The sequence below is a fragment of the Canis lupus genome, chromosome 5, assembly GCF_011100685.1.
Source record: "Canis lupus familiaris isolate Mischka breed German Shepherd chromosome 5, alternate assembly UU_Cfam_GSD_1.0, whole genome shotgun sequence".
In the NCBI taxonomy this organism is placed as follows: domain Eukaryota; kingdom Metazoa; phylum Chordata; class Mammalia; order Carnivora; family Canidae; genus Canis; species Canis lupus.
The window spans coordinates 31819492-31842174 of record NC_049226.1 but is presented as its reverse complement, the minus strand read 5'-3'; the positions used below and the strand labels follow the sequence as shown (position 1 = coordinate 31842174).

At 60.9% G+C, this 22683-nt stretch overlaps 1 protein-coding gene across 5 annotated transcripts; it reads left to right on the top strand.

Annotated features, from left to right (window-relative positions):
- Window positions 1-175: 175 nt before the first annotated feature.
- Window positions 176-22315, top strand: KIF1C (kinesin family member 1C). 5 transcript variants are annotated; one of them, XM_038536510.1, is made up of 23 exons: window positions 176-352; window positions 1909-2015; window positions 2263-2395; window positions 2827-2903; window positions 3225-3404; window positions 4026-4091; window positions 4476-4654; window positions 4741-4852; window positions 4965-5042; window positions 5154-5219; window positions 5306-5381; window positions 5805-5883; window positions 6084-6229; window positions 7179-7348; window positions 7504-7583; window positions 7695-7770; window positions 11604-11683; window positions 12518-12612; window positions 17548-17631; window positions 17965-18151; window positions 18260-18332; window positions 19066-19677; window positions 21005-22315. In XM_038536510.1, exons 3-23 carry the CDS (start codon window positions 2290-2292, stop codon window positions 21695-21697), a joined length of 3315 nt encoding a protein of 1104 aa, XP_038392438.1. In that variant the 5' UTR covers window positions 176-352; window positions 1909-2015; window positions 2263-2289; the 3' UTR covers window positions 21698-22315. The 5 variants fall into 5 exon arrangements, with proteins under 5 accessions (XP_038392438.1, XP_038392436.1, XP_038392440.1 ...); XM_038536508.1 differs by having other exon boundaries at window positions 1895-2015; XM_038536512.1 differs by having other exon boundaries at window positions 1895-2015; window positions 2263-2399.
- Window positions 22316-22683: the final 368 nt, after the last annotated feature.

The window sequence follows — 22683 nt, the reverse complement described above, 5'->3', positions numbered from 1 at the left end:
CGGGGGCATCGCCCCTTTCACCGCAGCCGGGGCGCTCCCAGGCCCGAGTCGGGACTGCGCGCGCGCCCGTCCGTCCGCCCGCGTGCGCGCGCCCGCCGGTCCCCCGCCCCTCGCTCCCGCCCCAGCTCGCGCTGCCCGGGCGGGCGCCGGCCGCTGGCGCCGCCGCTGCTGCTGCCGCCCCCGGGGCGCGAGTCCGCCGCCCTCCGCCCCGGGACCCGGCGAGGGGCGGGGGCAGCCCCGAGCCCGCTCCGGATCTGCGGCCGCCGTCTCGCGGCCTCCCCCGACCCCTTTCCCCGGGAAGGTCGCCCCGGTACCCTCCGCCGAGTCGCTCGGGGAGCCCCGCTGCGACGAGGTGAGCGCTGCGGGGGGGGGCCGGGAGGGGGAAGGGACGCCCGCCGAGGAATGTGCGGGGCTGGGGGCGGGGAGCCGGGGTCCCGGGCGGCCGCTGGAGCCGGGGTCATGTGCTGTTTGTCCCGCGGAGGCGCACGGAGGTGCCAGGCCCGGGGCGGCCGTCGGGCGGCGGGCCGAGGGGGAGCACCGGGTCGGCATGGCCGCCCGCACAGGACGGGACCCGGGCCCTGCGGGGCGAGCTGCGGCAGGTGCCCCCCGGGGCCGGCCCTCTGCCTCCCTGTCCCCTGCCCAGTCCCCGTCGTCGTCCCTGCCCCGGCCGGGGTCTGGGGGGTCAGGGCTGTGCTTCCTGGCACGGCCTCTGTGATGTGAGCTCCTCCCTTCCTGTCCTGGGATACACCAGCCCCGTCCCCCCTCCCCGTGCCCTGCCCAGGAAGGCTGCAGAGGTGAGGCCCCGGCAAGACCTGCAGGAAGGGGGTTTGGGCCTGGGGGGCCGCAGCCAGTGCCCCGCATCCCCGTCTGCCCTCGCCAACCTCCACCCTTCTCCTGCCCATGGGCGTGGGCTGCTCAGCCTCTTCTTCCAGGGTGTGAGCACTGGGGCACCCACATTCCTGGGCTCCAGCCTGGCACCTTCCCCAGGGCGCTGGACGCCATAGCGCTGGCCCCAGGCTGGGGCTGGAACCTGCCTGCTTCCTTTCTGGGAGCCCCCAGTACTTCCTGGTCCCACAGTAGGGACACAGGTATTTCTCAGGGATCCCCCAGCAGAGGAGCCCTGGGGGTTGGTATGATGGATACAGGATGACCCCACCCTCCTCTGCTCATTGTCCTGGATTCTGAGAAGGAAGTGCTGGGGCTGGGGCCTGGGCGAGGAGTTTGGGGAACACTGGCCGGCCCGCGTCCCTGGATCCCCATCCGGGGTTGTATCCCCAGCCCTTGGACTTTGCCCACTGGCAGTAACTCTCTGTGTGGAGGTTGTGGGCTCTGGGTGGGAGCTAGTTCCTACTTCTTGGCTGGCCCTGTGGGGGAATTCTAGGGCAGGTTTTATGAGGGGGTTTCTCTCTTATCTCTCCCAGGCCCCACTTAGTGCTGTGGCCCCAAAGCTGCCCTCCCTGCCTGATGTTTCTGTGTTTGCCATCTTCTGCAGCTCCCTCTCTTCTCCTTCCATTATTTGCTGGGTTGCGTGACCTCGATATCGCGTCCTGTCTTGTTGTTTCCTTTTCTTGGTGTCTGTGATTTTCTGCCACTCGTCTGCCCCCTCTTGCTGCCACCTTCAGTGTCTCTGCCTTTGCGTCCCCCTCTCTGAGCTGCCCTCTGTCCAGCCTCTCTCTCTCTCTTGTGTATCTGGACGTCCAGTACATTTGGAGTGACGGGGAATAAAAATATCACGGTCCCTGTCCTTGGGTTCACATTGCATTTGGCCACTCGGGAGGGACCGCTGTCCTTACCTTTCCTAATGTGACCCTCTGCCCCTGCCCTCCGGCCGTGGAACCCCCGACCTACCTCTGGAGCCACAGGTGCCTCCTAACCACTCTTCCCCTACAACCAGGGTTTCCCCCACAGCCCCAGCTGGTGTGGCCAGGCCCCAAGGGTAGGATGGGGCTCCCCCTCCGAGGGCCAGTGGCAGCCAGAGCTGATACAGCCCCCCCGGTGTGGGGCCAGGACACCAGGTAACTCTGCGAGGATGGTGCAGGTCCCTGAGAGCTGGGATACAGCTGGGGAAAGAGGCAGGAACACCGTTGGGAGGGCTTGCGGACAATGACTTTTGGGAGGAAGGCCAGAGGACCAGGAGCAGGGTCCTTGAGGGGCTGGCTAGCCGGGGAAGGGAGTGGCGATGCTAGTTCCTGGGGGAAGATGGGAGGCGGCATCTGGGTCGCCCCAGGGTCTCTGACCACCTCTTCTCTCTCTGTCCTCCAGCTGAGGAGGGTGAGAGGATCGGGAACCATGGCTGGCGCCTCAGTGAAAGTGGCAGTGAGGGTTCGGCCCTTCAACGCCCGTGAGACCAGCCAGGATGCCAAGTGTGTGGTCAGCATGCAGGGCAGCACCACCTGTGAGTGAGTCCCAGGGGCCTGGCCGGGCACAGGCGGGGCAGCCGGGCCCACCACACTAGCCTGGCTGGCCTGGCTGGCTGGGCCGAACCGGGAGGAGGGCTGCACCGGGAGGAGGGCTGCGCTGGGTGTGAGCAGGTGCTAGTCCAAAGGGTGGGGGCGGGGTGGGGGCAGGCTGGCCTTTCCGTGTTCCCAGTCCCTGGGAGGGGGAATGTTGGCCTGGAGCCCTCCATTGCCCAATCAGGGAGGCAGCCTGCTGGAGGGGGGCGGGTCCTGGGAAGCCAAAATTAGCCATAGTGGCTGGAGGGGGGTGGGGAACATTAAAGGGGTCAGATGTTTAAGACAGAGGTGGGGAGTGGGCTGCCTGGATTCCTGCAGCGTGGGCGAGTGCCTGACCTTGGCCATCCTGTCTTTCCTTCTCCTGTCCTGTCAGCCATCATCAATCCCAAACAGAGCAAGGATGCTCCCAAAAGCTTCACCTTTGACTACTCATACTGGTCGCACACTTCGGTGAGGTTGCTGGGGTGAGGGGAGAGCTGAGCGGTGAGGGACAGGGGTTCAGGTCCTGGGGAGGGGGCACTGATGGAAATAGGACCTCCAAGGGATGGGTTGGGACTGGGATGGGAGGGCCAGGACCAGGGTGGGGAGGAGTCCCAGGGGATAATTGGGTCTGGCAGGAGACTGCATAGGACTGTGAACTGGGTTGGCTGGGGTCCCATAGATCTCTAGGTGATCAGCAGCAATGGGGTCAAGGCCCTCAGGACCTAGACCCTGAGGACGGAGTGAGTGATGTAGGGCTCCTGCCGTGTCTCTCCACCCCTGCTGCCCTAGGCCGAGGACCCTCAGTTTGCCTCTCAGCAGCAGGTATACCGGGACATCGGGGAGGAGATGTTGCTCCACGCCTTCGAGGGCTACAATGTGTGCATCTTCGCCTATGGGCAGACCGGGGCTGGGAAGTCTTACACCATGATGGGGCGGCAGGAGCCAGGGCAGCAGGGCATCGTGCCCCAGGTACATGCCTGGGACTTGGCAAGGTGGCCGGGCAGCGCATCCTCAGCTGCCTCTGGGGAGAACAGGCCTGAGGATTGTGGACCGGAGACCTGGGTTTCTCAGGCTGCCGTGGTGGGGGAATGGGGTGGGCCACTACAAGGACCCCCAGGGTCCCGCGGGGAGGGGTCTTTGCGCCTCCCAGAAGCAGCAAAGCATCGTGAGAAGAGCCAAAGCCTTGTCAGAGAACCCTGGGTTTGAACCCTGGTTCTTCTTCTGACTGCTGTCTTATCTGGTCTCATGCTAGCGTGTGAGTGTGGTTCTCCTGCAGATGTGTGTATTGTAGTGAGGGTGTCACCTGTAGGGAAAGCTGGGTGTGGGTAACCGGAAGTTGACTGTAATTCTCCCTGACCATGCGGCATGATGGCCTGGCCCACGGGCTCTGATGTTGGGATGCTTCCTGGCTCACCAGATATTGGTTGGTGACCCCAGGCCAGTGTGAACCTCTCTGAGGTGGTCGTCCCTTCTGTAAAATGGGAACATCTGCTCCCTCAGGGCTGTGGTCGGGGCTGGGGGGAGACAGAGCCACTGGGGCCAGGGCCTGGCAGGTGTGTTGTGAACAGCTGCTTCTCTGTCTACTTGCAGCTCTGTGAAGATCTCTTCTCTCGTGTTAATAAGAATGAGAGTGCTCAGCTCTCTTATTCTGTGGAGGTGAGCGTGGGTCTTGGTGGGGCTTGGGGAGGGCACGGTGGCCCCCAGGTGGGGTGGGGGCAGCAGTGACAGGGCCACGGCCGGGCCGTCTCAGGAGTCAGGCAGCCTTGGGTGTGCTCGCCCGTGGTCAATAGAGGCTTTGGGGAAATGAGCTCGTCTTTCCACTTCTGGGTCTGTCTGTTCACCCCTGAAATGAGACTGAGCGGCCCCCTTCCCTGGGCTTTTGGCTCAGCGAGCCTGCATGTGGGAAGTGCTCAGCACCGTGCCTGAGGCGTCGAGTGTCCACTAGGCGCTGCCCCCCGTGTCACATCCTTGGAGTTGAGGGTCAGTTGCTTTTGGTATGTCTGGTACATTTGTTGCTTCTTCCTTGTTTTTCCCGCTCAGGTGAGCTACATGGAGATCTACTGTGAGCGAGTTCGAGACCTCCTGAACCCCAAGAGCCGGGGCTCTCTGCGAGTCCGGGAGCACCCCATCCTGGGCCCCTACGTGCAGGACCTGTCTAAGTTGGCTGTGACCTCCTATGCAGACATTGCTGACCTCATGGACTGTGGAAATAAGGCTCGGTGAGGCTGGTGGCTGGAGTGCAGGGACAGGGAGCCAGGGCCGGGCAGGGGAGAGGCCGGATCCAGTGACCACTCCCTTCCCCCAGGACCGTGGCTGCCACCAACATGAATGAGACCAGCAGCCGTTCACATGCCGTCTTTACCATCGTCTTCACGCAGCGCTGCCATGACCAGCTCACTGGGCTGGACTCAGAGAAGGTGGGTTCTTCATCCCTCATAACCTGCCCCGTTCCCCTGCTGAGTGTCCCCCTGTTGTCCCCCTCCCCGTTCCCCCTCACGTCCTGTAACCCCTGCCCTCTCCTGACCCCAGGTCAGTAAGATCAGCTTGGTAGACCTGGCTGGCAGTGAGCGGGCTGACTCCTCGGGGGCCCGGGGTATGCGCCTGAAGGTGAGGGGGCTCAGGGGGTGGGGGCTGAGGGCACTGCTGGGCTCTGTGTGTGGGGAGGCAAATTGGAGGTGGGGAGGGTCCCCGTTCCCTATGTTCCTCGTCTGTTTCCAGGAAGGTGCCAATATCAATAAATCCTTGACAACTCTTGGAAAGGTGATCTCGGCCCTGGCAGATCTGGTAAGACCTGGGGCTGGGAAGAGAAGCGGTTCTGGGACAGGGGGCAGAGGAGCGGTGTCCTGACCCCTTCCCCGTTCCGTCCCCAGCAATCAAAGAAGCGGAAGTCGGATTTTATCCCTTACAGGGACTCTGTACTCACCTGGCTGCTCAAGGAGAATTTGGGTGAGGAGCTCCGCTCTCTCTTTAGGGATCCTTCTGCCCTCCCCCCAACCCCTTTGATAGGTCTGATGAGCCCCGTTGCCGCCCCTAGAACCTCAATCTTCCCTGTCATCCCCTGACTCTGGGGGGGCATTCTTGGAAGATGTCCTGATGCTGAGGCCAGCCCTTTCTGACCCCATGCTCCCGCTGGCTGCATCCTCCTCCTCCTCCTTGTGTCTGACTGTCCCCAAGACGTTTCAGGTGTCCCTGACCTCACCACTCCCCACCTCTGACCACCAGAGTCTGTGGGTAGTTCCACAACTCGTAGTTTCACCCCATCTCAGGTGGTGATCCTGTTGGAGTTCTGGGGGCATCCCCAACCCCGAGACCCAGTCTGACTTTTCTCAAGGCCTAGCATGCCTGAAGTCTTCCCCTCTCATCTTGCAGGTGGGAACTCACGCACAGCCATGATTGCAGCTCTGAGCCCCGCAGACATCAACTATGAGGAGACTCTGAGCACCCTCAGGTGGGGCTCCCGCAGGAGCGGACAGTGGAGGGGGGCACCCAGGAGCTCACAGGCTGGTAGCTCGCCACCCTGGCCGTGAGACAGGCTGAGCCTTAGCCGGACCTGGTGTGTGGACAGTCTGGGGGATGGAGTGAGATGGGCCACAGACGCGGGGGTGCCTGGGCCACACCCACCCCGACCCCCTCCCCGTCTCCACCCAGGTACGCCGACCGCACCAAACAGATCCGATGTAATGCCATCATCAACGAGGACCCCAACGCCCGGCTGATCCGAGAGCTGCAGGAGGAGGTGGCCCGGTTGCGAGAATTGCTGCTGGCACAGGGGCTGTCAGCCTCGGCTCTGGGAGGTAGGGCTCTGAGGGAGGGCTGCCCTTTCCCGCCTCGGCCCTCAGTTGCCCTCGCCCAGTCTTGAGGCTGGAAAGGGCCCATCGCCCACGGAGCTCTTCATACGCTCAGTGGCGCGGGCATGCAGGGGGGCTGTCGCTCGCCTCCAGCCACCAGAGAGCTGGGGGGACCGATTATCCAGGGGAGCGAGGACTTGAGAGCCTTGAAGGCTGCTGAAGTGAGGGAGTGGGGAGAGAGGGCAAGCCCTGCGCATATAGCTCCAGCAGCCACTCACATAGGATGAGCATGGGGCACCTGCCTCCACAGACGCTTTCGTGGACCGTCAGGCTCAGCTGGCCATAGGCTCAACGCCAGTCAGCAGAAGGATGGGTGGTTTCTACCACGTAACACTCAGCCTCACGAATGCCAGGTGACGTCCTAGTTAGAGGCTGTGTAACCCACGGGTTTTGCCTCTGGCCCCAGGGTTCTTCCCACTGCGGACAGTCGGGGCCAAGGGGTGCAGTGGGGAGACTAAGAGAGTCCATTCTCCGGAGGAGCAGGGTAACGGAGACACAGTGTTTCCCTCTGGCATCTGGAGGGTGGACTTGCAAACGGGAGAGTAGTAGAACCTCTCTTATCCCAGGAGGCAGGTCTAGAAACAGGCATAGGTGTCATGTGGGGCAGAATGGGGCACGCCACAACTGAGCACTTTCTGATAGTGCAAGTCACCTCGTGGTGGAAGGAATTGGCTCTTGTGCTCACTAATGAACTCTCCGTGTCTGGAGGGGAACCAGCGGAGACTGGGTGCCCACTTGTTAAGGCCACAGTAGGCCTTAACAAGTTCCCTACTAAGGGAGGGTAGACCAGATGTCTCCGGAGTCCTTATAGGCTGGTCCCCCTGCCACCCTTCCTCCGCCTCTCGTTCAGAGTTCCACCTTCCCTTAGCCTCCTTGATCCCATTCTCCCCGGCAGGCCTGAAGGTGGACGAGGGGAGTCCCGGAGGTGCCCTGCCAGCCACGTCATCCCCCCCAGCCCCAGTGTCCCCTTCACATCCCCCCGCACACAATGGGGAGCTGGAGCCATCGTTCTCCCCCAGTGCCGAGCCCCAGATTGGGCCTGAGGAGGCCATGGAGAGGCTGCAGGTGGGCAGCCGGAGCGGGCAAGGGGAGGGAGGTGGGGGGCTGCCGGGCGTTGGGTTCTACAAGGCCAGAGTTGAGGACAAAGGAAAGGTGGCAGGAGCAGCATAGCCCCCGGGGTCTGGGCCGCCCCAAGCCCCCTACCTGTCCTGTGCGCCTAGGAGACAGAGAAGATCATAGCCGAGCTGAACGAGACGTGGGAGGAGAAGCTGCGCAAGACGGAAGCGCTGAGGATGGAGAGGTGTGAGGGGAGGGCTGACGGCGGGGCCCTGGTGGGGGACTGGAGGGCATTAGGGCCCTACAGGGGAAGAGCCCATGGGGCCCCTGAGACCCCTCGTCTCTCCACCTCCAGAGAAGCGCTGCTGGCTGAGATGGGGGTGGCTGTCCGGGAGGACGGGGGAACTGTGGGCGTCTTCTCTCCGAAGAAGGTGAGTGAGGGTCTGCTGAGGCCTGGGAGAGCCTGAAAGGGTCAAGGCAGAGGGTTAGGGGGGCATGGGATGAGCCCCACTCTGACCTGTGCGTTTGTTCCGCACGAGTCACCTCCTGCGTGTTGTCTGGCCTCCATTCGACAGTCAGCCTATGGCAGGGGCTCTAGGGGCTGCAGATGGGTGCCAGGTCCCTGCTCCCCAGGGTGGGTGTTCACGGGCTGTTTGTAGTCCACGTGTTAATGAACATGAACCCACACGTGCATGCATGTGTGTGAGTGTGAGTTCATGTGGCACTCGTCTCTGGATTCACAAGAAATGGGTTTGGGTGGTCACCCTGGGAGTGGGGGAGGAGGGCGGGGTTGGGGGCAGGTTGGGGCGGCCACGTGCTCCCTTTGTGCCGTCTGTGTTGTAGAATTTTGTGCCCCGTACGTGTGACACCTGCTCAGGGGAGCCCTTGGTCCCCACCGGTGGCGCGGGGCCAGGCTGCTCAGAGGACGTGGGCTGTAGGCCACCATCACATTCATGGCAGTGCGTGTGGCTGGAGGGCGTCCTGGGGTCCATGGGAGCAGAGCGGGGTGTCCAGTCGTGCTGGGAGCCAGCCCCGCCTGTCTGGTCCACAGCATGAAGGCTGCAGGATTGGGCCCCGTCGGGTGCACTGTGCTCAGAGCCGGCAGGGCTGCCTGGAAGAGGTGCCAGGTTACTGGAAGGAGGTTCCTCCTCATCTTCTAGGTCAGGGCCATCTGGGAAATGGAGCATGTAGGTGTCATCGGATGGGGATCCCAGGGGAGGAGAGGTTTGCCCTGCCTGGGTTGGGGCACGGCCAGGGAGGGAGAGGGCATGGTGAGGGGCCCGGGGGCATGGTCTGGCGCTGGGCACTCAGGGCTTTGGGGTCTCTCTGTCGTCTGCATCTGGGATAGTGGGGGGAGTGGTGGGCAGGGATGGCTTTCTGCAAGGTCTGTGGCCACACAGGGGTGCTGGGTACCCATGAGGAGGTGGATGTTTCCTTCCCGGGGGTGTTTCATGCTGCCCCGGGGAAGGATGCTGCCTCCTAAGGCCAGGGACCAGTAGACAGGGTTTGGTTTGGGTTGGTTTTGAATTGTTCCCATAAGAGGAACATGCCCATGGCATGAGAGGTCAGTTTGGAGGAAGGATCTTCCTCTCCCAGGGGCCTGCACGTGTCCCTGACGTGTTCATCAAAGGCTGGTCTGAGCCCACACAGGTGTGTCTGGTGTGTGCCACACACACTTGTCCACGTGTGTGCAGGGCTGTCTCTGGACCAGTGGTGGTTCTCTACCTGCTTCTCCAGGTGACACTATCAGGGTTCCGTCTGTTCTATGGCGTCAGAATGTTCGAGTAGGTATGAGATTGCGTTTAACCAGCCTCCTGCTGACGGGCGCTCAGGTGGTTTCGCGTTCGTGTTCTGGTCCATGGCTTTAGAGGTTTATCATCTGGGGAACAAATGCTCAGAGGTGGAGATTTAGGGTCAAATGGGAGACGTGAACTTTTGATGTATTTTGCTAAAGCGCCCCCCAAAGATTTTAACAGCGCTACTTATGCTCCCGGAGCACAGCTGCAGAGCTCCCATTCCTTTACCCTCTTCATCCTGTTGCCTCTTGTTGGTCTTGCTGGTCTTACTGGTGAAGGAGGTTTGTGCTTGGGGTGGCGAGGCTGCATGCCTTCTCATGGGAAACGGCGTGCGGGTTGAGGGGGGAGAAGAGAGCTGGGCCTCAAGGGTGGTGGGGATGGCTCCAGCCTGGGAGCACCCTGGCGGGGACTGGGTCCTAGGGAGAAGCCAACTGGTCTCTGAGAGAGAACCTGAGGGAAAGCCCCCGCCCTGGCCCAGGACTCCCACCACTGGGCCCACGGCCTTCTGAAATCACTGGTTTCCAGCCTGGCTCAGTGCCTCCCTCCCGGGGTCTCCCGCCCCCCAGTGCCACCCCCAGCATCGCCCTGCTCATCTGCGTGACGGGGAGGCTTCCAGGTTCAGTTTCATCCGCACAAAGGGCTTCAAGGCTGAATGAAGACCGGGAAGCACTGCCTTAAATCATGTTCCCTCTCCTGAGGGACAGATCACGTTCTGCTTCCAGAACCCATCTGGGTTTGCCGTTCCCAGAGCAGGCCTGATGCTGCAGCCAGGAAGCTGAGAGCACCCCTCGGGACTAGGGGAGGGTGGCGGCCATGATTGTTGGGTGCCTGGCTTGGGGCAGACACGGGGGCACACGTTGTATCCGTTGTACCCACCACGGACATTGCTGTGGGCTCACTGTTCAGGGCGCTCCCGGAGTGCCGTGGGCCCGGACCCTGGCTGTTTCCCTGCCACCCTGTGCCCTCCCGTCCTGACTCTTCCTCTACTGTCCGCGTCCTCGTCCTCAAGGATGGGCCACCATGCTGTCCTCCTGCCGCTGAGCTCCGGTCTCCACTCTTTCACGTGAGCGCGTCCCTGCTGTGGTGGCTCAGCTCCCTGGGGACGAAGGGACAGCGAACAGAGGGCGTGAAGAGGCCAGAAACCACCGTGGGACATCCGTCCCCCGCTTGTCGTGGGTTCCACAGCCAGGTTGCCTCTGGTTTCCCCACTGCGGGGACAGCAGCATATGACCGGGGCTCGTCCATGGGCCCTGGGGCCTTGTACACGGAAAGGCCGCGGTAAATCCTCATAGAAGGTGGGCAGGGCATTTCGTGTTCGCTTGAAGGCTCGGGGAAGCTTCGTGGAGGAAGTGGCATTTGAGACAGACCTTGAGGGACAGGAAGTGAACAATTTTGGGGGTGGGGAGAGGCTGTTCCAGGCCGGGGCACCTAGGAGCAGCTCATGAGGGTGGTCAGGGGTGCAAGAGGCCACCTTCTGGAGCGGACGCTCTGCAGTCCACAGGGCAGGAGCACAGAAGGGGGAGGGGGCTGTTGGACGGGGCTCGGACACACAGGTGGGGGCCCTGACCTGGTGGCCCTGACCTGGTGGCTCTGACCAGGAGGCCCTGACCCGAAGGCCCTACCCTGGAGGCCCGAGGGTACCAACATGGGCAGGCTCAAGTTGGGTGGCCACAGGGTGCCAGGCGGAGAGGTCTGAGTGGAGGGCCCGCCTGGGCAGTGGGGTGGGTGGGCAGGAGGCAGGCCAAAAGGGGGCAGTGGGCGGAAGGAAGGGAGGTTTTCTGGGCTTGGGCTCAGGGCCATGAGGAGTTGTTGAGGGACGAGGCCAGCTCTCCGGGCTGCCCAAGTTTCCCTGCCTGCAGAGGGTGGGCATGTGGGCAGAGGGAGTGCAGTCAGGAAAGGTGCTTCTGGGGAGGGCCCTGAGCTGGGTTTTGGGTGCAGAGCAGCACCCTGATGGGATGGGTTCAGCTAGGGAGGCCCCGGGTGAAGGAGGCCTGGGGCTGCAGTGGCCGGGGAAGAGTGGGGAGCCTGCTGTGGGCAATGAGGCCATTGGTTTCAGTTGCTTTTGCATCAAGTTGACACTGTTTCTTAATTATTAATGTCACCTGTGTTCCTGAGAAAGTCCCTCTGGAAAGAGGTGGGAGGTGCGGGTCCCCGCACCTAGCGCCCGCTTGCACTCTCCACAGGCAGCAAGAGGCGTGCTGAAGGGAAAGATGAGGTGGGACGGAGGGGTCCGGGAAAGCAGAGACGATGGCAGGGGATCCTGGGGTCACTGTCAGGGACTTGGGTGGGTGGGTGACTTGGGGCCGTGGGGGGGGAAGGGGAGTGGGTCTGGAGACCCCTGTGTGTGCGGAGAGTGGGCCAGGCTGTCCCGGGGTGCTGTATAAGTGGGGGTGGGAGAGCTCCCCGAGGTGGGGGCATAGCTCCCCCCACCTCCCGCAACGCCCCTGATCTCTGCCCTCCACCATCAGACTCCCCACCTGGTGAACCTGAATGAAGACCCCCTGATGTCCGAATGCCTGCTCTATCATATCAAGGATGGCATCACCAGGTAGTGTTTACTCAGTGGCTGGGGGTGGGGGGCAGCCTCTCCCCTTGGGTGTGGCTGCAGACAAGTGGCCACAGCGATGCCTCCCTTTTCTGATGACCTTCCTGGACACACTCCAGAGCTCAGGACAGCTGCCCACCCAGCCCGGCTCGCCCTCCGGGCTTCCTGACAAGCCATGAGCCCAGCTGCTCAGCGGCTATGCCCTCTGCCCAGCAATGGGATGGATGACATGCCGCCGGGAACCAGCCTGGCTTGTAGGGATAGCGCCCCGATTTATGTGTGCAAAATAACGTGTGGGAAACTAAAACTGCCACATTCTTAGTCACCATGGCGTTGCCTGGGTGTCCCTTGGAGGCATGAAGCCCAGCTTCACATTCAGGAGTGCCCATATGGCAGGTGGCTTTGCCGGCTAATGCCAATGAACCCCTGGTGCGCGGGGCCCCTGAGGTCACCTCCCGGAGCCAAAGGGGTGCCACCATAAGCATGTACAGCTGTCCTTGGTGGTGATCCTGGGTAAGGAGTGAGTCCTCAGGGTGGTCATCCCTGGGGACAGGGGAGGCCCGTGCTGCAGAGTGCCCATCCCACCCCAGGCTCCCCACATTTCCGTTGTTTAACCGTGAGTGGGGGCACCGGGCTTTGGAATCCGGCAGGTCCGGGATCAGATCCCAGCTCCACCACTGCCAGGCTGTGTGACCTGGGGCAGATTCCTTGACCTACCTAATCCGTGAAATGAGAATAACTGTGCTGGGCCTACGGAGTTGAGTGATCCTGTGTTCGTTAGTGGCTTCATAAAAGGCCTGGTGCATGCTCAGAAAATGTCGACCGTTGCTTCTCCAGGGTTGGCCAGGTCGATGTGGACATCAAGCTGACCGGGCAGTTCATTCGGGAGCAACACTGTCTGTTCCGGAGTATCCCTCAGCCGGATGGAGAAGGTAAGGCTTGAGGGGTGAGAACAGAGTGGCCACGGCATGCAGTTCCTCCCACACTGGATAGAGACGCGGGATTGGGTCCCCACACTGGGAGCGCAGTGCAGGAGGGGACGGGCCTCTGCCTTCCGAGGGCCTTTGAGCTTGGGTCGAGCTCTGGCTGTCTCCACCTGCCCTGGAGATGCAGTCTGCTGTGGTGGGGGAGTGCAGGTCCCTGAGGCCGACGCAGCCCTGTGGCACACGTGGGGGAAGATTCAGTGAGGAGGACATCCTGCCCCTAACTTGTTTTGTTTTTTTTTTTAGTGTAAGAGAGCACCCCAGTTACTTTTTATGAAAAGCTGTATTTGTTTCAGTGGGATATTTGAATTTATGTCTGAGAAACCTGCTTCTGTCCATCCCGCTATGACTGCAGTGGCTTCTGGCCTGTGTATCCCTCTGGTTCCAAAACTCTCATAGATTTTCAGCCCTGATTGGGCCGTAGAGGCAGAAGCTTTTAGGAATCACAGGACTTAAGTGTGAAGGGAATAGTCTGTCAACAAAATGATACTGGGGTGGTTCAAGGTGGTTTTTGTTTTCTGGGGTGTTTTAGCATAATTATTTTTTGAGCACGTATGCACCCACACAGGTGGGGGGCAGAGGGGCTGAGGGAGGGGGTCTCAAGCAGACTGTGCACTGGAGAGTGGAGCCCGACATGGGCCCCCTGAGGTCATGACCTGAGCCAAAATCAAGAGTCGGATGCTTAACTAACTGAGCCCCCCAGGCATCCATCCCCAGGGTATTGTTTTAAGGTCATCATTGTATCTTGGTTCAGTTGTTCTTTAAATTTAATTATTTATTTTTTATGTAGTTTACAATGAAATTTTATCTGTCAATAAAAAGAACGAGGCACTGATACACACTCCGGGATGGAGGAGCCCTGAAAACATGCTGAAAGAGGCCCATCCCAAAGGACTACATAGCTTATGACTCCATTTATACGGAGTGTCTAGAATAGGCAAATCTGTGAAGATAGAAGGTAGATTAGTTGGTCCCCAGCTCTTGGGAGGAGGTGGGGATTTGGGAGGTAAGACTCAAGGGAGCACTGCCCGTTCTTTTTTTTTTTTTTTTTTAAAGATTTTATTTATTTATTCATGAGAGACACACACACAGAGAGAGAGGCAGAGACACAGTCAGAGGGAGAAGCAGGCTCCATGCAGGGAGCCCAATGTGGGACTTGATCCTGGGACTCCAGGATCACGCTCTGTGCCAAAGGCAGGCGCTAAACCGCTGAGCCACCCAGGGATCCCCAGCACTGCCTGTTCTTTCAGATAATAAAGACGTTCTGGGACACCTTTGGGTCTCAGAAGCATCTGCCTTTGGCTCAGATCATAGTCTGGGGGAGCCTACTTCTCCTTCTCTTCCCTGCTCGTGCTCTCACTCACTCAAAAGAAAAAGAAAGCCTAAAGGAAGAGAAGGTGGGTGCCATGTGGGTATGGAGGGGACAGCAGGTGCAAAGGCTGGAAGGTTGAGGCACTAGGCATACGAACAAGAAACCAGCCTGGCTGGGCTGAGAGCTGTGAGGCAGGGAGGACCTGGGAGGGCATCCGAACACGGGTTCTGGCCTCCTCAGGAGGGTAGGACAGTGGGAGCAGAGACCGTGGCAGGCCCTGGTTTGTTTTCCAAGAAACCCTGTGACTGCTTTGTGGCAAACAGACTGACCAGGGAGATAGGCCTGAAGCATCCTTTTTTTTTTTTTTTAATTGTTATTTATTTATTCCTGAGAGACACACAGAGAGAGGCAGAGACACAGGCAGAGGGAGAAGCAGGCTCCCTGTGGGGAGCCCGATGTGGGACTCCATCCTGGGACCCCAGGGTCATGACCTGAGCCAAAGGCAGACACTCAACCACAGAACCACCCAGACGTCCCTGAAGCATTCTTATCTAAACGTTCCCATCTCTTCTCTAATCAACTTGAGATCTTTTTGAATAGTTTTTTCCATTATTTTGACAAGTCCACAGGCTTTTAGGGCTAGAGAGGTATAGTTTTGGTCACAAAGACGGTATATTCAGTATTTGTTTTGTGCTTTACGTTCATCACGCCTAGATGGAGAATCCCGCGAGTCAGTTTTTGTTTTTCTCAGATTCACTTGTTTGGAAAGTCTCTGACCCAGAGTCAACACGTGTGTAACACAAGCTTTGCGGTGGTTCAACACAGGTGTTTCTTGAGATTGACATGGGAGCGGATCCCTTCTGGGGCCTTCATCCCTGAGCATCCTCAGCAAGTGCCTAGTTCTGGGGCTTGTGATGGGGGCTCCCTGGAGGAAGTGTAGGTGGGTGACCCTTTGTCCAGGAAGAGGCTGTCGGAATGAGGCCAAGTGGAGCAGGCCTCCAGGGGCCCTGCCAGGTCTGGAGTCCCAAATGCTAAGCGACAGCAGGCAGCACAGTGGGCGGGTGCAGGGGCCAGCCCCCTGAGAGGCTGTCAGAGCATGCCGAGTCAGCCACCCCAAGCTTCACCTCTGTCATTCTTCTAAAAAAATGGAATGATTTGGGTTTACTCAGGCCCAAGTTGCATGGAGCCATGGGAAACATGGAGGGCAGGGAAGCTGGAGGTGGTACACGGGAGCGCTGCCTCAGCTAAGCCCATGCATGTGCTTCAGGGGTCTGCAGGGGACACAGGGACATGGGGCACCTGTGGTCAGCACGTTTTAAAGATAGGAAAGGCTCTGTTGTGTGGCTTACAGCTCAGGTTGGAGGCCCGCCCATTTGGCTTCAGTGTGGTTCAGAGTGAGGGGGTGAAGGCGCTGGTTCTGGGGTAGCTCAGGGTGAGGGGGTGAAGGCCCTGGTTCTGGGGTGGTTCAGGGTCAGGGGGTAAATGTGCTGGTTCTGGGGTGGCTCAGAGTCGGGGTGAATGTGCTGGTTCTGGGGTGGCTCAGGGTCAGGAGGTAAATGCGCTGGTTCTGGGGTGGTTCAAGGTCAGGGGGCGAATGCGCTGGTTTTGGAGTGGCTTAGGGTCAGGAGGTGAATGCCCTGGTTCTGGGGTGGTTCAAGGTCAGGGGGTGAACACACTGGTTCTGGGGTAGCTCAGGGTCAGGAGGTGAATGTGCTGGTTCTGGGGTGGCTCAGTGTCAGGGGGTGAAGGTGCTGGTTCTGGAGTAGTTCAGGGTCAGGAGATGGAGGCGCTGGTTCTGGGGTCATTCAGGTCCCCAGAGGCAGCAGATGCTTCTGGCATCGCAGGCTGCGAGCTATGAGGTCAGCTCAGTGGGCTCCAGCCGAGTTCCTGTTCCGAGGTCACCCAAGCCACGTGCTAGGTGACAACCAGAAGCATCCAGGGTCGCAGGGGAGCCCAGCCTCGGGAGAGATGACAGGCAGGCACACCACACCTACTCAGCAGTGAGAGCAGCCCGACTGTGCACCTTAGAGGGAGGGGCCGTGAAGGCTTAGCCCCTGCAGCAGGTTCTTACCTCGGACTGGGGACTCAGCAGCATATTGCCGAGAGGGCCGTGGTGGATCCTCATTTCTGCCCTGCCGGCTCGGGCTGCCACTGGTGAGGGACCCGAGGCTCCCGGCACTTAGGGCGTTGGCCCAAGACCACGCAGCTGGGCGCTGACGAGGGGGACCCAGTGGCCCCATGGCCAGCTGGGGGGGGCGGGCTCTGAGTGCTGCTCCCCCCACAGGTGGCTTTGGATGCCTGGACATGGGAAAGGCCACGCCAGCCCAGCCCAGCGGGAGCACAGTCCTCTGCTCGCCAGGCCCCCTTCCCTCCCTAACGCCTGTCCCTCCACTGCCCGATCATCTGACTGATTTGCTGCCCGTCTAAGCAGCTGGCAGTGAGCTCTGGGAGCTGGGCTTTGGGGTTTATCTCCAGGGTATTTCCAGGACCTAAAGCAGCACCTGGCACACAGGAGGGTGCAAAGTACTTGCGGAGCCAGTGAAGGCATTTGGGGGCCTGGTAGGAAAGATGGGGGCAAGCTGGGTACCCCCCACAAGCCCCCCCCCACCCTCTGCTGTGCCGTCTTTTTCCCCTTGCCCAGCATCCGCAGTGATGAAGTGAGGGGTTTGAGTCTGCCTTGGAGCTTGTGCTCAGGGGTTACCACTACCCGGCGCCCTCCTTCTCCGCCCGCAGCGGGGTTCTGTGCTTGCCTTGGTCTCACACAGCACCCAGGCCCGTTGGCCTTACGCCACCGCTCATCCTGCTTGCTTTATTCCTTGTGGTCTAAATAGCTTCACACAGCACCTCATTTGAGCCTTTCAAGCATTCTGTAAGGAGGGACTTACTCATCCCAGTTTGTAGAACCCATGGAGGCCAGCCAGCTTGTCCAGCGCCCCTCAGCTAAGGCGCTGACCACGGTCCCTCCATGACAGTGGGGTGCCGCTCCCTGAGGGTGGGAAGCTGCTTATGCCCTGGTCCCAACGAGCAGCAGAGGACCGAGGAGCACCCTGATAGATGTTTTGAGTCGAGTTGGCTTTGTCTTGTTTAGTGAACACGGCGCTCTGCTGGCTGTGGCTCAAGCAGGGCAGTCAGGTGGCAGTCTGCAGGGTGCATCAGACATCAGTGGGCTGGGAGCCTGTGGCAGGAGCCAGGCTGGGCCAGGAAAAGCATTCTCTGGAAAGGAAGGAGTGCACGTCTGGAAGGCAGAAGCGACGGCCTGCTGACTGCTGGACACGAAAGACCCAGTCCTCTTAGAGTTACTGCTTTCCTGAGCCCATGCTGGGGAGGAGCGGGGGTGGGCACCAGGGAGCTCCTGCAAAGGCTTCTGGAATTGTAGCTGGGGCTCTAATCCTCCTTCTGCTCTTCCTTTTCTGTGCTGCCTGCCACCAGAGGGGCCGTGGCACCCCTGACAGGTACTGGGGGTGGGCCTCGGGGTGCATGCATGTGTTGCAGGGGTACTGCAAGATGGGTGTCTGTGACCATAATCCCCCTCAAGGGTCTAATGGTCCCCTTTTTCCTCTTCCTCTGCACAGTGGTGGTCACCCTGGAGCCCTGTGAAGGCGCTGAGACCTATGTCAATGGGAGACTGGTGACCGAGCCCTTGGTGCTGAAGTCAGGTAGAGGAAGGGCCCCGGGCAGGCCTAGCCAGGGGAGTCCCCAGGGCAGGACCCAGAAATAAGCAGGAGACAGTATGGGGATGTGCAGGAGGGAGGGACTCAGCTCTCAGTGTCTCCTGCGGCCCTGGGGAAGCAGGAGGAGGGGGCCACACTTCCCGATTCCCTGTGACTAGCAGGAAAAGAATCAGCAGGGGACCCTGCCCTCAGACTTTGGGTCGTGAGAGAGATGGTGCTAGGGTCCTGAGCTTGTAGGCAGGGCCCCATACCCTTGGGCATGGGGTGGGCTTGCTGCTCTGGGGGAGTGAGCCCACCTTTCTCTGCTTGGTTTTCCAGGGAACAGGATTGTGATGGGCAAGAACCACGTGTTCCGCTTCAATCACCCCGAGCAGGCACGGCTAGAGCGGGAGCGAGGGGTGCCCCCACCCCCTGGCCCACCCTCCGAGCCCGTCGACTGGAACTTTGCCCAGAAGGAACTGTTGGAGCAGCAAGGCATTGACATCAAGCTGGAGATGGAGAAGAGGTAGGGGTGTGGGTGCTCTCTCGACTGTCCCCCAGCCACTGTTGTTGGCCTCCCCACTACAGTGGCTCCAGAGCCCCAAGCAGCTCTTCCCTCTTGTCCCACCCCCAGGCTGCAGGACCTGGAGAATCAGTACCGGAAGGAAAAGGAGGAGGCTGACCTTCTGCTGGAGCAGCAGCGACTGGTGAGGGTGGGGCAGGGCATTGGGGGGGGGTGTGCAGGCACGGGGGTGGGGGGTGGGGACTGGGGGGGAGCCCAGGGGGCATGGGTGCAGAGGGACTGGGGGGCCCACGGGGCTCAGGCACAGAGGGACTGGACTAGGGGGAAGGGCATGGGGGTTACACACAAGGGGACAGGTGGGGGGGGTGTGCAGAGGGGCGTGATGTGGACCAGAGGGGCGCGGGGCCTGTAGAGGTGGGAGATGGGCTGGCAGTGCTCAACCCGACTGCTTTGATTCCGTGCTGTCTGAGCCAGTGTGCGGAGCAGGTATGGGCTTGAGGGGTGGCTGTGGCATTTAGGAGGAGATGCATCAGGAATGTGACGGGGAGCGAACTGGGTGCAGGAGTCCCTCCCACTTGAGTAGGGCTTCCTGGATCCAACCTCCCTGATTTTTACCAAATCCGAGTACCACCTGTGCTATTATTTGCCTACAATCGTTTCTTAAGCGGATTTGCTTGTGAATGTGTAATCCAGTCCTGAGCACTGATCTGGGTGCGGGCTGCATAGACCCCATAGTGTGGTGGCTCCTGCTGGTGGATCATGCTCTGCCAGCCGCTATGTGGCCTCCTGGCACCCAGGAATCCTCTGCGTGGTTGTGACAGACCCGTTGGTTCCCCTTGTGTGGATGGCAGCAGCTCTGGGGTAGTGAGGCCCCGGTGCTCCGGGATGTCCTTACCACTCCCCCACTCTGGCCCCAGTATGCAGACTCTGACAGCGGGGATGACTCAGACAAGCGCTCCTGCGAGGAGAGCTGGCGCCTCATCTCCTCCTTGAGGGAGCAGCTGCCCCCGACCACGGTGCAGACCATCGTCAAGCGCTGCGGCCTGCCCAGCAGTGGCAAGCGCCGGGCCCCACGGCGCGTGTACCAGATCCCCCAGCGGCGGCGGCTGCAGGGCAAGGACCCCCGCTGGGCCACCATGGCTGACTTGAAGATGCAGGCGGTCAAGGAGATCTGCTACGAGGTGGCCCTGGCCGACTTCCGCCACGGCCGTGCCGAGATCGAGGCCCTGGCTGCGCTCAAGATGCGAGAGCTGTGTCGCACCTACGGCAAGCCCGAGGGCCCTGGGGACGCCTGGAGGGCCGTGGCCCGGGATGTCTGGGACACGGTGGGCGAGGAGGAAGGTGGCAGCAGTGGAGGCGGCGGCGAGGAGGGTGCCCGCGGGGCGGAGGTGGAGGACCTGCGGGCGCACATTGACAAGCTGACAGGGATTCTGCAGGAGGTGAAACTGCAGAACAGCAGCAAGGACCGCGAGCTGCAGGCCCTCAGGGACCGCATGCTGCGCATGGAGAGGGTCATCCCGCTGACCCAGGTGAGGAGGGCTGCAGCCCGCTCCCTCATCCCCCTCCCTCCTTCGGCCCCTCCCCACAAAGACCTCCCCCGCTTCCTGCTTCCTTTCTGGGTGTGAGCTGAGTCCTGGCCAGGTGGTCCCCAGGGCGCTGTCCCCAGCATCTCTGACCTGCACCCTACACCTGCTCAGTCTCTGCATCTTGGGACCAATCTGCATTTGTAAGGATTTGTAAGGAGTACCCAGGTGTTTCAAGGTCCGCAGAGCCTGAGAAGCCCCATGGGAAACACACAGTTCTTAAATGGCTACTCGACATGGTTTCATGTGCACCCCAGGACCCCCCGTCCTGTGGGGACTGCTGCCTGCCAGAGCTGGCATGTGGAGCACCCCTACTGCGTCCCATCATCTCACCCTGTGACAGCAGCCCTTGAGGGGCCTGTGACCGCCCAATTCTGGCTTGCAGGGATTCACTGAACAAGGAGACATCCAAGCGCCTCCTGTGTGCCAGGCAGTGCGCTGGCCACCGCGGTTCCCTGCAGCAGACACTTCCTGCTGTGTCGTGTTGTGTTCCGTCTGTCCCCCATCCGCCTATTCCCCGCCCCTTCCCTGGTGGATGAGCCACATCCACGACCGGGCCTAGGTTCCTGACAGCCTACCTTATCCTGCCCTGGCTTCCTTGTTGGTCCTGGATCTTGGGGGCACCTGCTGCCTCCAGGCTTCTCCCCCTTCTTCCTCCAGGTGTTTCCTGTAGTGGACACTCCCTTTGCCTTCAGGGCAGCCACCTTCACCCTGGCTCCCATCCCCTGCTCTGCTCTGCCTTTCACCCGGATGTACATGTTTCCATAATGCACATCATGTCATACAGTACAGATCTTCTGTGGGGTGTAAATAACATGTTAAAGAATATAAGTATGCACTCAAATTTAACTTTTCATAGAGACACAGTACTGTACCGGACTATGTATTTTTCTCATTCACCTGTCGGCCGTGAATCTGCCTTTAAATGATGGCAGGTGTTTGTCTTGCCTTCGCACTTACTGTTCCATGCCCGGGGCACGGTGCTTACTCATGACGGTTTACCGAGAGCCTGCTATCTGCGGGGCTCTGCTACTCACTTCCACGGTTAACGCTTGATTCTTCCGCCCGCCCAGTGCCAGAGGTACCGTGTTTTGGCCTGAGCAGCCTGGACACAGTGACGACCCCAGGCCAGGCCGCAGACCACAGGGCCAGGAGGGAGCAACCAGGATCCAGCTCAGACGCCCCAGCGCCCCCTTGCCCTGCCCCTCAGCGCTTGGCTCTGCTCACGGCCCTGCTCTCTCGCCCTCTCGCCCTCTCGCCCTCTCCCCCGCAGGATCATGAGGATGACAACGAAGAGGCTGCAGAGGCCGCCTGGGCTGCATCGTCCGGGTCGGATGTGGCAGCAGAGGAGGAAGCCCCCAGCGAGCGCGCGCCCCCGGCCCCAGTGCGGCCCCAGTCGCCGCCCCTGTCCAGCTGGGAGCGGGTGTCGCGGCTCATGGAGGAGGACCCAGCCTTCCGCCGGGGCCGTCTGCGCTGGCTCAAGCAGGAGCAGTTGCGGCTGCAGGGGCTGCAGGGCGCGGGGGGCCGGGGCGGGGGGCTGCGCAGGCCCCCCGCCCGCTTTGTGCCCCCTCACGACTGCAAGCTGCGCTTCCCGTTCAAGAGCAACCCCCAGCACCGGGAGTCGTGGCCGGGGGCGGCGGCTGGGGAGGCCCCCGCGGCGCCCCCGCCCCCTGAGGAGGTCGCGCCCCCTCCAGCTGCCCCGGCGCGCCGGCCCCCGAGTCCGCGGAGGTCCCACCGGCCCCGCAGGAACTCCCTGGACGGAGGCGGCCGGTCCCGGGGGGGTGGGGCCGCGCAGCCCGAACCCCAGCACTTCCAGCCCAAAAAGCACAACTATTACCCGCAGCAGCCCCAGCCGTACCCAGCGCAGCGGCCCCCAGGGCCCCGCTACCCCCCGTACACCACTCCCCCGCGCATGAGGCGCCAGCGCTCGGCCCCTGACCTCAAGGAGAGCGGGGCGGCTGTGTGAGCCCGAGCCCGCCGGGAGTCGGGGGCGCTGAGTCGGGGGCAGAGCAGCTGCCGGGCACCGCTGCCCCAGGAGCCCGGGTCGGGAAGGCCACAGGTGGGCGAGAAGGTCCGAGTAGGTGCTGGACGGCGTGGGAGAAGCTGGGCCGGAGGCTGCAGGAAGGAAGCGCGCACGGAGTTGCCAGGAGCAAACCAAAGTGAAGGAAGAGGATGGGAGCTGCCTTGGGGGCGCCCCTTGTGGGGGTGGGGGGCCCCACAAATGCTGCTAGGGGTGGGGTGGGGGGCTGCGTAGCCAGTGTTTGACTTTCTTTTAAAGTGGGGCACAAGGGAGAGGACTTAGGGTGAGGAGAGTGCTCTTCCAGGCCCCTGTCTGTCTGTCTGTCTGTGGTGGGCTTCTGTTTCTCAGAGGTGAGGCTGGCGGCATCGCAAGTCATTACCTTCTCCTCCCAGGCCTCCTGCTGTATCTGGGGGACCTACCTGGATTCTGGTTTGTCTGGGGTCTCATGAGGGTGTGAGGCCCTTCAATAAAGGATAGCAAACAGAGGGAGCTTGTTGCTGGTGGTGGTTTGGTTTGGGTTTTAACAGAGGTGTAGATCATACAAGTAAAATGCACGGATCCTAAGCATGCGGCTCCATTATTATTTTTTTAGATCTTGGGAAACTTTCATATTTTAAAAGATTTATTTCATGGGGAGAGAGAGCGAGTAAGCACAAGCAGGGGGCAGAGGGTGATCGAGAAGCAGACTCCCTGCCGAGCAGGGAGCCTGCTGTGGGAGGTCTCTCTCAGGACCCCGGGATCATGACCTGAGGGAAGGCAGGTGCTTAATCGATTGAGCCACCCGGGTGCCCCTCAGTGAATTTTTATATAGGTGTGCACCCTCACAACCACCCAGATGGAGATCTAAGACCGCTTCCATCTTGTCTTGGTTTCTTGAACGTTCCACATCGTGACTCTCACCTCTGCCCCCAACCCTGCCCATGGTCCCAGAC